At 42.0% G+C, this 11,756-nt stretch overlaps 1 protein-coding gene across 3 annotated transcripts; it reads right to left on the reverse strand.

The window, feature by feature from the left end:
- Window positions 1-1,365: 1,365 nt before the first annotated feature.
- On the reverse strand, window positions 1,366-7,153 carry LOC127774562 (probable serine/threonine-protein kinase PBL7). Of its 3 annotated transcripts, none has more exons than XM_052300824.1 (6): window positions 6,553-7,153; window positions 5,995-6,130; window positions 3,576-3,846; window positions 3,287-3,419; window positions 2,599-2,864; window positions 1,366-1,959 (listed from the first exon to the last, which is right to left on the reverse strand). In XM_052300824.1, the coding sequence occupies exons 1-5, from the start codon at window positions 7,069-7,071 to the stop codon at window positions 2,637-2,639; spliced, it is 1,287 nt and encodes a 428-aa protein (XP_052156784.1). In that variant the 5' UTR covers window positions 7,072-7,153; the 3' UTR covers window positions 1,366-1,959; window positions 2,599-2,636. The 3 variants fall into 3 exon arrangements, with proteins under 3 accessions (XP_052156784.1, XP_052156782.1, XP_052156785.1); XM_052300822.1 differs by lacking the exon at window positions 1,366-1,959 and adding an exon at window positions 2,017-2,496; XM_052300825.1 differs by lacking the exon at window positions 1,366-1,959 and adding an exon at window positions 2,022-2,496 and having other exon boundaries at window positions 3,576-3,834.
- Window positions 7,154-11,756: the final 4,603 nt, after the last annotated feature.

The raw sequence follows: 11,756 nt of genomic DNA on the forward strand, positions 1-11,756 counted from the left end.
AATAGAAAAATTTGCTGTAGGATTTGAATCCTATGAAATTCCTACATAAATCCTTTGATTCAAAGGGACCGTTAACTTCTTTTACGTGGATCACTAACATGTGGGGACCCATCGCGTCTCTGACGTTCGTACATAAAAACTTTGGCGTCAAGAGCTAAGGTCTATATTCCAAATTACTTTTCTAAGAGGTGTATTTGTAAAATAATTTTACAAAAGGGCCACAGTGTAAAAAAATCCAGTTCAGTACAACTCTATTGGTTGTGATGTGATGGTAGGGTAGAGATGAAATGGGCGATGTTCAGATTGATGTTACGGTCGTGCTAATATGGCCATTCTCACGTATTAAGGGCCCTTTTAAATTGCAGAAATGCAAAAATGAAGGAATAGGAAAAACACAGGAATGTGCAAAACAGAAGATTGCAAAATACATGAAAAGCACAGGAATGACCATTTGTTTGGACCATAGGAAAAACGTAGGAATCGGTTGAGAGAGATAGACTCAAAGGGAAATTCCCAAGAGGTTGAAGCCCTTGCTAAATTTTCTCTAAAATATCTATGAAATTGTCTATTCCATAGAAATTTCAAAGGATAACATATGATTCAATCCCTTGTTTTAAAGGCCTTCATAGGAAATTTTCCTATAAGATTAAAATCTTGCAAAATTTCTATGTTTTTTTTCCAAATCAAAGGGCCCTAATTACTAAAATTTCAGAATTTTGACATTTCCAAATTCCAAGACTAAACAATAGTCAGGATCCTATAGGCTGTAGAGCTCAAATAGAGGGTAGTTCCTGCAAGTTTCCTTATGTTTTCGTGGAAATTGAAATCATAATATATACATTGCATGGCAGCGATGTGCAAGATCAAGGGCCATTTTGGATTGAAGCCAAACAGCCCTCAAATTGATTGAACTCTATCAAACTTTTGTTGTTGACAGCACATTCAAACGGATCCAAGCTTGAAAGTATAAAAAAAAAAAATCCTTTAGCCCTTTGGCATACACGGATCAAATTTAAAAATATGGATTGATGGTATTAACCGTCGTTTCGATTAATGCTCGTAGTGATTTTAGAGGAGCTGGTGAAAAACATGGGTAATTTACTAGGGTAGGATTCTTCCTGAAACGTCGAGAATCTCTCACACCTGGGCCATGTGGCCATGCCATGTGCTTGCTGGTCAGCGACGAGATCTGGAATCTGGATAGCTTTCTCTGAACAAAATTAAATAAAATAAATAAATTTCTTGTGAGAAGCAACAACAGGCAGCAGGAGGATGCAACATGCTTTGCTTTCTGAAAGCGAGCTCAAAGTGTGTTTGCCTCTGGAGAATATTCAGATAATCGTGGCACTTGTGCCTTTCTATGTGTTTGATTACCAGGACAGCCGATATGTTACTCCAGTGCAAACAAAAAATTTAGGTAAAATCATGCAAATAACTTTAGTCTGAAGATTTGCTGCAGTATTCCAGTTTTTGAAGTTCGTAAATCTTATTACGTAAAGTACTTGGGGAGGCAGATCAGTACGAATTGAGCCTTAGAGAAACTGAATTGTTTCCACTAATAATTCGATTCCTATGAACTTCACAAATTCCAAACAATAGCATAGTACTTTTGATTTGGAAGACTGCAAATAATTCCATCCAATCTGGTGAAGTCCATCATTTCTGGACAGCAATGCATATGCAGCTTCATCGGCAACTTTAGTTCAGGTTTGGGCAATCATAATTCATACGGAGTAATAGTTAACAACTAACCGATCAACCGTCCATTGCAGTTTCTGATGCTTGTACGATAAATTACAAAAGGCCAAAAATATGATGCACTATCAACAAATCTTCCTTGGGTCATCAACGACATTAATCATGTGGCCCTCCCCTCTCAATATATAAAAGAGAGAACATAAACAATGTCTCAAATTGCAACCCGTCACAATAGTTTGCTGTTGGAAACTTGACATGCACCTGAACATTATTACCACATTGTTATTTTTTTTTGGAACTTTTAGTCACATTCTACAGAAATAATAAATTTGCCGCTTCTCTGAAGTATGTGCTGGAAGCTTAAAGAAAACGAGAAAGGAAATGCATGAAAATGCTCAACTGGCAAATGTTTGTTTTTATAAGTTCCAGAATCCTACTATATACATATACAAAAAGATACATCGGTGATGTTTATAGGCCAAGCTGATGAGACCAACGTATTAGCACAAGAGTTAAGACAACGAACATGGATCTCCAAAGACACCTAACATAATTGACAAGCCAAAAGAAAATTCAGCAGTACATTGCAATTCTGCCAGCTGGAAACAACACTCTCTGATCATTCCCACAGGGCACAACCATAAGTACTAAGCCAAACCACCTAACATGATCACTAATTGCACATGACTAGAGGACTTCCCTTCAAACTGAAACTAGCTTTCTGGTCCATCGAACTAAATTAATGCTTGATTTCTAAATCTAACTGCTTACGATTCACCTCGCAAAATCAGGAATTCACTGGCAGAGGAAGAGAATTAAGTTATGGAGCATACTGATCTCATAAACTCAGCAGTAGTTGTTAGATGTAGATGAAAATTTCCAGAAAAGTCAAGCACCAACCTGGAAACTGAGCATTCAACTTCCCCTTCAAGTGGCTTCTACGCTTGGACACTAGGGTTGCACGTCTTTGGAGTAGAACGATTCTTGACAAGCGGAACCAACGATTGAACCACATCAGCCATTAGTGGCCTGTAGTCAGCCTCTTGTTGAACACACATGGCAGCAATGGCAGCCACTTGGACAGCATCTTTCAATGAATATTGACCCTCCAGTGCAGGATCCAAGATCTGCACAACCTTCTCTCGGTCTGTGAGCATAGGCAATGCCTGCATCAATGCAACTAGCGACAGGTCAGATATATGCAATGTTTAAATATTATTTTTGAAGATAAATAATTACATGGAACCTTTCCTACCTAGTACAACAAGAGAGGCAGATGGATCCTAATTAAGCTGTAACGTGATTCACTAGCATAAGAAAATGACAGGAATAATGAAGCAGAGTCGATTGAAGTGCATGGTAAATTTTAGTGTTGAAGTACATGTACTGATGTACCTTAGTACATATTGGTTCCTCACTTGGAAAGCATCTCAAACTTTTGCAACTGAAGTACTAAGTGTTCCATTACCTCATTTATACTATGAACTAAACAGTAGTACTAATTTTATAATTCCTGATGGTTGAAGAAAAACAGTTCAAAGTAAAGATACATCGGTACAACTATGTGATGGTCAGCTAATGTTCTTACCCAGTTAACTAGAACACCTTCGCCTGGAGGCCTCTTCATATCAACTGGCACCCTGCCAGTAAGCAACTCCAGAAGTACAACACCGTAACTATAGACATCGGATTTGGTCGTCAAATGCCCGGTCAAAGCATATCTTCAGAGTTTGTGTAGCATGCACCACATTAGAGACAGTATAATCAGTTCAATAATTCATTTATATTATCAAATCAAACAGTAAAATGGAAAAAGAATTGAATGTATCAGTATCAAACTCAAGTTCGTTCACAATGGGTTCAGAATTTGGTCTTACTCTGGTGCAACATAACCTTGTGTGCCTAGAACTCGAGTTGATACATGACCACCAGCTCTATCAGATCCAAGCTTAGCCAAACCAAAATCTGACACTCTTGCACGGAAGTCCTTGTCCAGTAGAATGTTGCTGCTCTTGAAGTCTCTGTGTATAACAGGTGGATTAACACGCTCGTGAAGATATTCCAGACCTTTTGCTGCTTCAAGAGCTATTCTCATTCTAGTAGGCCAGTCCAATTTTGAGATACCACCACAGGAACCTACAATGTCAGCTTTGTGGGATATCAGTTGACGAGAAAAATGGGCGCGCCTACAAATCGGGTGCCCGATATTTTTGTCAAAAATCGGGCGCTGTTTCACCAAGTAGATCGAAAATGTTTCAATCTTTTAAAAAGCTGAAACACAACCAAATCACCTCATGAAACATTTTGCTACAACGTATGAAACAAACGGTTTCCAGAAAATCAGGCGTTGTTTCACCCTATATAAAAACAATGTTTCAGCAAATATGAAAGAATGTTTCAATTCTTAAAAAAAAGTGAAACACGATCAGATCGCTAGATGAAACAATTTGGTTCAACGTATGCAACAAACGATTTAAAGCCATTGCAACACTTAAAACTTGTGTACATCAACAAACCACGTGTCCATCAAGTTGAAAATATTAAACAGTATCAAAAATTCACTGCAACATGTGATCCATACATAGGGAAACATCACGAGTATACTAGCTGAAACATTGTTGGTGGAACAAAAAATGAAACGGATCCCCCTTAATAGGGTGTTTCCGTTATATCCGGGCAGCTGTTGCAATGGGCGCGCGTGGTGGGGGCGCATGGTGAGGGCGCGCGAGGCGTGGGTGGCGCGGGGCGCCTGATTTTTTTTCTCCCCATCGGGCGCCCGACGGGGAGGATTTCCGAAGAAAATTTGGCTGAATGAATACCATCACTAAAAAAGATATGCTACGGTAAATGACAAGGAAACATTTTCAGAAACTTCATATTTTCATATCAACCAAAAGAATTGAAATGTGGCAATCTGTAATTTCACAGTATGCCAACTACCTGCCCACTTTAAGGACTTAAAGCAGTATCAATGTATACCAATAAAGAAAGAACACAATGCATATGTAATGACTGCAATTTTGTAGTGAATTCACTTCACTTGTTTTCCAAACCATAACTTTTAGAACTATCTCGGCAGGCCATATATACAAGACTCAACAGATTAATAACTCAATTGTAAGGATGAAAAATAATGGTGGTGCTCTCTCAACAAAGGCCAGATGACCGATTTTACAATATTACAAGGCTTGATTTTTTTTTTGTGGAAAAAACACCAGATTTTTAAGATTGAAGACACCTTGTTCACCATAGGACTAGCTAAGAGTTCTTATCTGGAAGAGAGAAGGCCTAAAACGGTCAGTTTCCACTTTCTTGTAGAGTATTAAACAGACTAAAATCAGTAAATTCTCACTGATAAGAGGTTAGCATGCTTTCCTTAGCAATTAAACCAAGCAAATAGTGTAGACAGTATATTTAAATACTATAGATCTAGGCCACTAAATTGCTAAAGCTTTACATGAATACATAAACCATTTCTTGATGAACTGGAAATTCTGTTTGATTCTTTTGACATTGTGACTTTGAGATAGGTGATTTGATAGGTTCACCAATTAGGTAAGTTCTCTTCTCTAACTGTCATTCCGAAGGGATAGTCAATCTTCAAGAGCATATGTAAACATCAAACAACGTATCCTATATCAGCATTACAGAGAATGTAATTATTTTCATTGCTATATCATGTATCCAGACCAAGCAGTCCCAATGGACTCATAGAATGGCAGAGGCAAATAGAGCTCTTGCACATTTTCGTTAATCCATGAACAGAATCTAGGGAAAAATTCATAATGAATTAGCATACGACCAATGGTGTCTAGTAATAAAAACTAAGGTACATTACATGAAATATTCAACTCCCGATTCGTTTGTCTTCTGATATGCAATACTAAGCATCAAATTTAGAATTTTTATTCCTGTATTATTTGAATCTCACTTTCCCTCCTTTTAGTCAGATATAAGTTTGTTTCCTCAGCAAGACAACTGTTACAACTGCTCCATTTCTTCCCCTCAAAGTATCAGGACATAATAAGGTTATCAACCAAATACTTCATGTGCACTAAAAGCAATTAATTCAGCTAGGTCCCTAGTTCTAGCTGTGGCATCACTAGTGTTTTGCAGTTTTGCCATCCAAAGACAATAGTCAACTAAGTTCAGGGATAGCTTCCCAGTCAATTTGCTCTCATAGTTTGGTGTTCAAATGTTGCAACACTTAACTAACAACATCAAACCTGCCTAAAAATCATTGTAAAATATCAAATTCAACTATAGTTGTAATTGGATGCTAAAAGGTGTGCATACCTCCATTTGGGTAGAGATGCTCCTGGAGACCCCCATTGGCCATGAATTCATAGACCAGCAGCCGGTGTCCACCCTCTGAACAATGGCCAATCAAGCCCAAAAGATAAGGTGATCGAAGCCGACTCAGCAGCTCCACCTGCCAAAAGATCACCAATGCCCTATATTAACCGCTCAAACTTGATTAGAACAGCTTAGAATTCCAGCAGTAGCAACATCATAACCCAGATTTACGGTAATTAGAGCTCCATGTGTGTGTTTAGAGCCAACTACAGGCCAAACCAAGCAACCGAACACTCCATTTTTGGAAACATCTTTGACAAGATGCCAAACCAAAACTAACCCCAACAGACGACAGTGACCCCATTTCGCTCGGAAACTCCGCAGTGTCTCATTGTCTCCATTGGACCGCAAAATTTCATCAACATATATAACTCGCAATGGGTGGTAAATTCGAATTTACCGCCCGTTGCATGTTATTCTGTCCCAGGCCCCAATCTCAGACGGAAACCCGCATTTCATTGCTGGTAATTACTCGAAACGCAGATTATTTTTTTTTACCTCCATCTCGAACTCCTCTTCCCCCTGCTTGCCGGGGCGATCCATGAGCTTGACCGCGACCTTCCTCCCATCGGGGAGCACCCCGCGGTAGACGGCCCCGAAGCTCCCCTGCCCCACCACGTGCGCCCGCCCGAACCCGCCCGTGGCGGCGTGCAGCTGGCGGTAGCTGAACACCTGGACGGCCCCCCTCTCCCCGCCGACCACGACCGCCGCCGCCGCGCCGTCGCTGGCGGAGTTGCTGGACGGGCTCTCCTTCCCGAGCGTCGGGGCATTCGCGGAAGGAGGAGGGGGAGGCAGCGGCGGGGGCATGGGAGGAGGCGAGGAGGAGGAGGAGCGGCGGTGGTGCTTGGGGAGGTCGAGCGAGTGGAGGCGGCGGGAGACCTTGCGGGTGATGTAGCAGTAGTAGGCGAAGGCGGCGACGAGGGAGAGGAGGGAGAGCGCCGCGAGGGAGACGATGACCATGAGTGCCACCGACTCCTCCCGCTTGTAGTCGTCGCCGCCGCCGCCGCCGCTCGACATTGGAACCCTAGGTCTCGGAGGTGGAGGAGGAGGAATGGAGGAGGGAATAGTGATCGCGAGAAGACGACGAGGGTTTTGAGGGGTTTGGGGGCGGAGGTGGGGGCGGAAGCGGAAGCTCTTCTTTATGCGCGGAAACCGAGGTTGGAGACAGGGAGGAGTGGGGGTGGGCCCGCAGTGTCAGTGAATGCGACAGTGGCGACGCTTTCTCACAAGTCAACAGTTTCGTTTTGTCAATAGCACAGTACTCGTAGTACTCCCCTATCGTAAAATACCTCCGTTTTACTACCTCCGTCCCAGTTTAGCTGTCGCTTTGACTTTTTTTTAATGTTTGACCATTCGTTTTATTTAAAAAATTAGTATAAATATATAAAAGGATAAGTTATACTTAAAGTACTGTTGATAACAAAGCAAATCACAAACAAAACAAATAATAATTTCATAATTTTTTGAATAAGGCGAATGATCAAAAATTATAAACAAAAACTCAAAGCGACAAGTACTTTGGGTTTGGGACAGAGGTAGTACAGTCTAGGCTCCTAATTAATTACCTCCACAAGTCTAGGCCTGCATAGCACCTTCGATTAAGGTGCTTGTGGTTGTCTCTTCGTCTTCGCTTCACGTTCTCCATGCATGATGAGTGTTTGTGAAAATGGTAAATGTATTTGTGGGCCCCGGCAACGTATCCATGGTCTTATCGGTTGGTGACCTAGCCTTCATATAGCCTCTGCATGCCCTCGTCGCTTCGTGCTCATCGGTCTTGAACGATGTGGTGGTGTGGATGGATAGGTTTTCAGCATGCATGAATCTCGTGTAGCTTAGACGTCACAACAGTGGCGTAGGAATGGTGTTGAAGGGAAGAGGAGTTGGTGGAGTCAGTCAGTGTATCTCCTGGCTAGATGAGATTAAAAGAATGAAGAGTTGATGAATACATCTGCTGTAGATGGGAACCAGATTAGACATGGCCAACCGCCTCTTGGCTTGTCAAGTCCTAGGTACAACAAGGACTTGTAACGAGATGTTGATGAAGAAGTTGATGCAGACAACAACTAGACGAATGTGGCTTGGTACCTACTTCAGATGGTGGGTCTACTACTAATTCAATTGATTATTGATATGATGATGAGCCCAAAAAGGGGCTCTATGAGAGCGTCGATAACAACAACAACCTTGGAAGAAGTATATGCCTCGTCGACAGAACGGTCAATAGCATCATTGGTGTAGCACAAGCATGAACGACTCCTTGGCATCACATATGACATCGTTCTTGCTTCATGTTGATGTAGATGAGTGACGCTCCAATACATAGACGAGTGGCATCCCATCATATTGGTATGGCGAAAAGGAGACGTCACGGAGATCAGCATGTGTAGCAGTAGTGAATAATAGCAGCAGGGAACCATTTATACATTCTTGAATTGTTTTGGGATGAGGACAGATAAATATCACTGAGGGTTGATGGATAGGATTGAACCCTTCTAGTGTAAGGAAGAGGGAGGGTGAATCCTATCCCCATCATCATGGCTTTAGACAGATGTCCGCTTCAGACTGAAGGAAGCTGCACTATTTAACTCGCACGCGACCCCACAGCTCATGCCCCATCAGTAGTACTTTTCCCTACTCTGGCTGTGGCGAGAGGTCTGTGAGAGACTTGAGAGTTTAGAGCTAGTAGAAGCCTTCCAGGTAATACACTGAACCTTGGGTGTGTTTAGTTCCTGAAAAAAATTGGAAGTTTGGGGAAAGTTGGGAGTTTGGAAAAAAAATTGAAAGTTTATGTGTGTAGGAAAGTTTTTGATGTAATATGATGTGATAGAAAGTTAGAAGTTTGGGGTAGTTGAGGGTGAACTAAACACAGCCCTTGTCCATTGGTTTTTATGAGTAGATGGCTAGAATAAACACCTGATGTCTAGCTACAAGTAGATGGATTAGTGTAGAAAATATACATATTAGTGAAAAGACTAATACTCTGGCTGGCTAGCAGCAGCTACATGCATGCATCGAATTTTAATGGCTAGCAGCAGCTACATGCATACTCCCTCCGTCCAAAAAAAGACAAACCCTGATTTCCGTGACCAATGTTTGACTGTCCGTCTTATTTAAAAAAATTATAAAAAAAATTAAAAAGATAAGTCACGCATAAAATATTAATCATGTTTTATCATCTAACAACAATAAAAATACTAATTATAAAAAAATTTCATATAAGACGGACAGTGAAACGTTGGCACGGGAACCCACAGTTTGCCTTTTTTTGACGGAGGGAGTACATGCAAGCACCTACTAGCACTAGTTGGTTCCCTCCCTTTAGCATAGTCACATCAGCTAGCTATATTCTAGTAGGCTGTTAGTAGCTATCTTGCATGCAAATTTATATATTGATTAATATCAAATATTTGCATATTTGACTTGGTGAGATGCACGGATAGGACGGCAGGAAACTAGGTAAGGCTGCGCCATCAACTATTTTACTTAATCATCTCTAACTGAATTTGTTTACCTGTATTATATTGAGATAGTGATACTAACAATCTAACAATAAACAATATTAACACCCGAATAAATTAACACCCGAATAATGGATTGATGACTTTATCAGCGATAATAATAACGTGATTAGGATACCTAGCCTGAGACGGCCGATACCTAAAATAACGATATCAGGTCGGCTGATATCAGTGTGAGATGAGGAACGCCTCACACAAGTAGGAATTCGACGGTGTGATTCTCAGATGAGGGTATCCCTAATTGGGGACAAAAATGGATTGAAGGAACGAAATTATGACGATTACTTTAATACCTCTGCAGTGTATTTTTTTAACTCATTTACTATGTTAAATGTCCTTTATTATTTATCGGCTGTTAATATCTATGGGTAGTAGTATTTTCTGTCTTTAAAAACATCTCTATAGCTATATGTACTAATCTTGCTGAGTATGTACAATATACTCATATATTATTACTATTTGATGTGCGCAGAAACTAGTCAAGATGAGATGTCTGAGGAAAATAATGACATGCAAACCTAGTGGGGGTGCGGTCTACTTAGTTCTTAGAAGCATACAAGAGGACATACCATATGCTAGGTATAGGGTATCGTCTTGGTGACAATAAGTTGGTCAGTGAACCAACCGATGTAATATGCAATGTAGTTGGTGAAAAATAAATGGAACCACTGTTGTAGGTGTCCAAGCTCCAGCTGTTATGGTTAGACATTACATCTTGCCTTGTATCCTTATGAACATATATATATATATATAAATAGTTAGCATATATGCTTATAAGGATACGGCGGACTGTCATGAAAAAAAAATATTTGAGTTGTGATAGCATGAAGACTCCGCGCGTGACGGATAGGAGACGTCATGGATGAGAGACATCACAAACAGATGGCATCTCATCTTGGCGTGACAAGGGGGGTACCACAGACGGACAGCATGACGACTCCAACACGAGAGGAGAAAGCATCACGGATGGACAACCGATGACTCTGGTGTGATAAAGAGAAAATCTTATGGACGGTCTTGACGACAGCATGCGGGCACCTAGCAATGACACCTCGATGTTCTCCTCGAACAGCTTGACGATGAGCGTGAGGAAGACGGCATTGTCGACGAGGGTGAATAGACGTCGGTGGCATTGTGAGGCATAGGCTGCAACCAGTAAAGTAAGGACGCCTGGCATCTTGATGACATAGCAGCGCCAGGATGCGTCACCGCGACCGGAGATTCTAGCTAGATGGAGTAGTGCAACCTCTGGCGGGATGAAGAGAGAGCGATGCCAACAGATGAGCCAGCTTGATGATTCCGGCGATGGCGACGCGCCCGCGTACTGGCCTTCCAACATACATGCACTGAGACAGACTAGTTACCCATAGCAGTGAACCGAAGTGGCGTCATATTGTTTCTCCCGGTCGATCATCTCCTCCTCAACGTGCGCCTTCTCATGGGATGTCGAGGTACTGCAACTGAGGTCGCCGGCCACCGAGCGCAGGCATCCTCACACGAATGCCGAAGCGCTACGTCGAGGCATCTACTTCTTCCAAGGTTGTCGTTACCGGCGCCCTCGTAGAGCCCCTTTTTTGGGTTCATCATCATATCGATCGGATCAATAGTAGACCCACCATTCGAAAGAGGTGCCAAGCCGCGTTCGTCTAGTTGTTTTTTGCATCTACTTCTTCATTAACATCGCTTTACAAATCCCTACTGTACCCAGGACTTGACAAGCCAGGAGGCACCCAACCATGTTTAATCCGGCTGCCATCTACACCAGCTATCTTCAACAACTTTTCGTTCTTTTAATCTCAGCTAGCCAAGAGGTGCCCAACCATGCTTATTCGGTTGTTGTGTACACCAAGTGACTTCACCAACTCCTCTTCCCTTCAACACCTTCCGACGCCATTGCGGTGACATCTAAGTTGTCTAAGCTACACGAGATCCATGCATGATGAAAAGCAACTCATCTACACCACCACATCGTTCAAGACTAATAACGCAGAGCGACGAGGGTGGGTGGAGCCTATATGAAGGCTACGTCACCGATACTAGCGCACGGACCGATGAGGCCATGGATACGTTGCCAACACCCACATATACATCTACCATTTTCACCAACACTCATCATGAATAGAGAATGTGAAGCGAAGACGAAGAGACAACCACAAGCAGTTTAATCGAAGGCACTCTGCAGGC

Source organism: Oryza glaberrima, chromosome 5 (assembly GCF_000147395.1).
Source record: "Oryza glaberrima chromosome 5, OglaRS2, whole genome shotgun sequence".
NCBI classification, from domain to species: Eukaryota; Viridiplantae; Streptophyta; class Magnoliopsida; order Poales; family Poaceae; genus Oryza; species Oryza glaberrima.

Excerpts from the sequence above, each read along its gene's own strand:
- LOC127774562 (XM_052300824.1), bottom strand. The coding sequence starts at position 7,071 with ATGTCGAGCGGCGGCGGCGGCGGCGACGACTACAAGCGGGAGGAGTCG. Across the intron at positions 6,131-6,552 it reads AAGAGGAGTTCGAGATGGAG|GTGGAGCTGCTGAGTCGGCT; the intron begins GTAAAAAAAAAT and ends ATCTTTTGGCAG. Across the intron at positions 3,420-3,575 it reads CAAGGTTATGTTGCACCAGA|ATATGCTTTGACCGGGCATT; the intron begins GTAAGACCAAAT and ends CAAACTCTGAAG.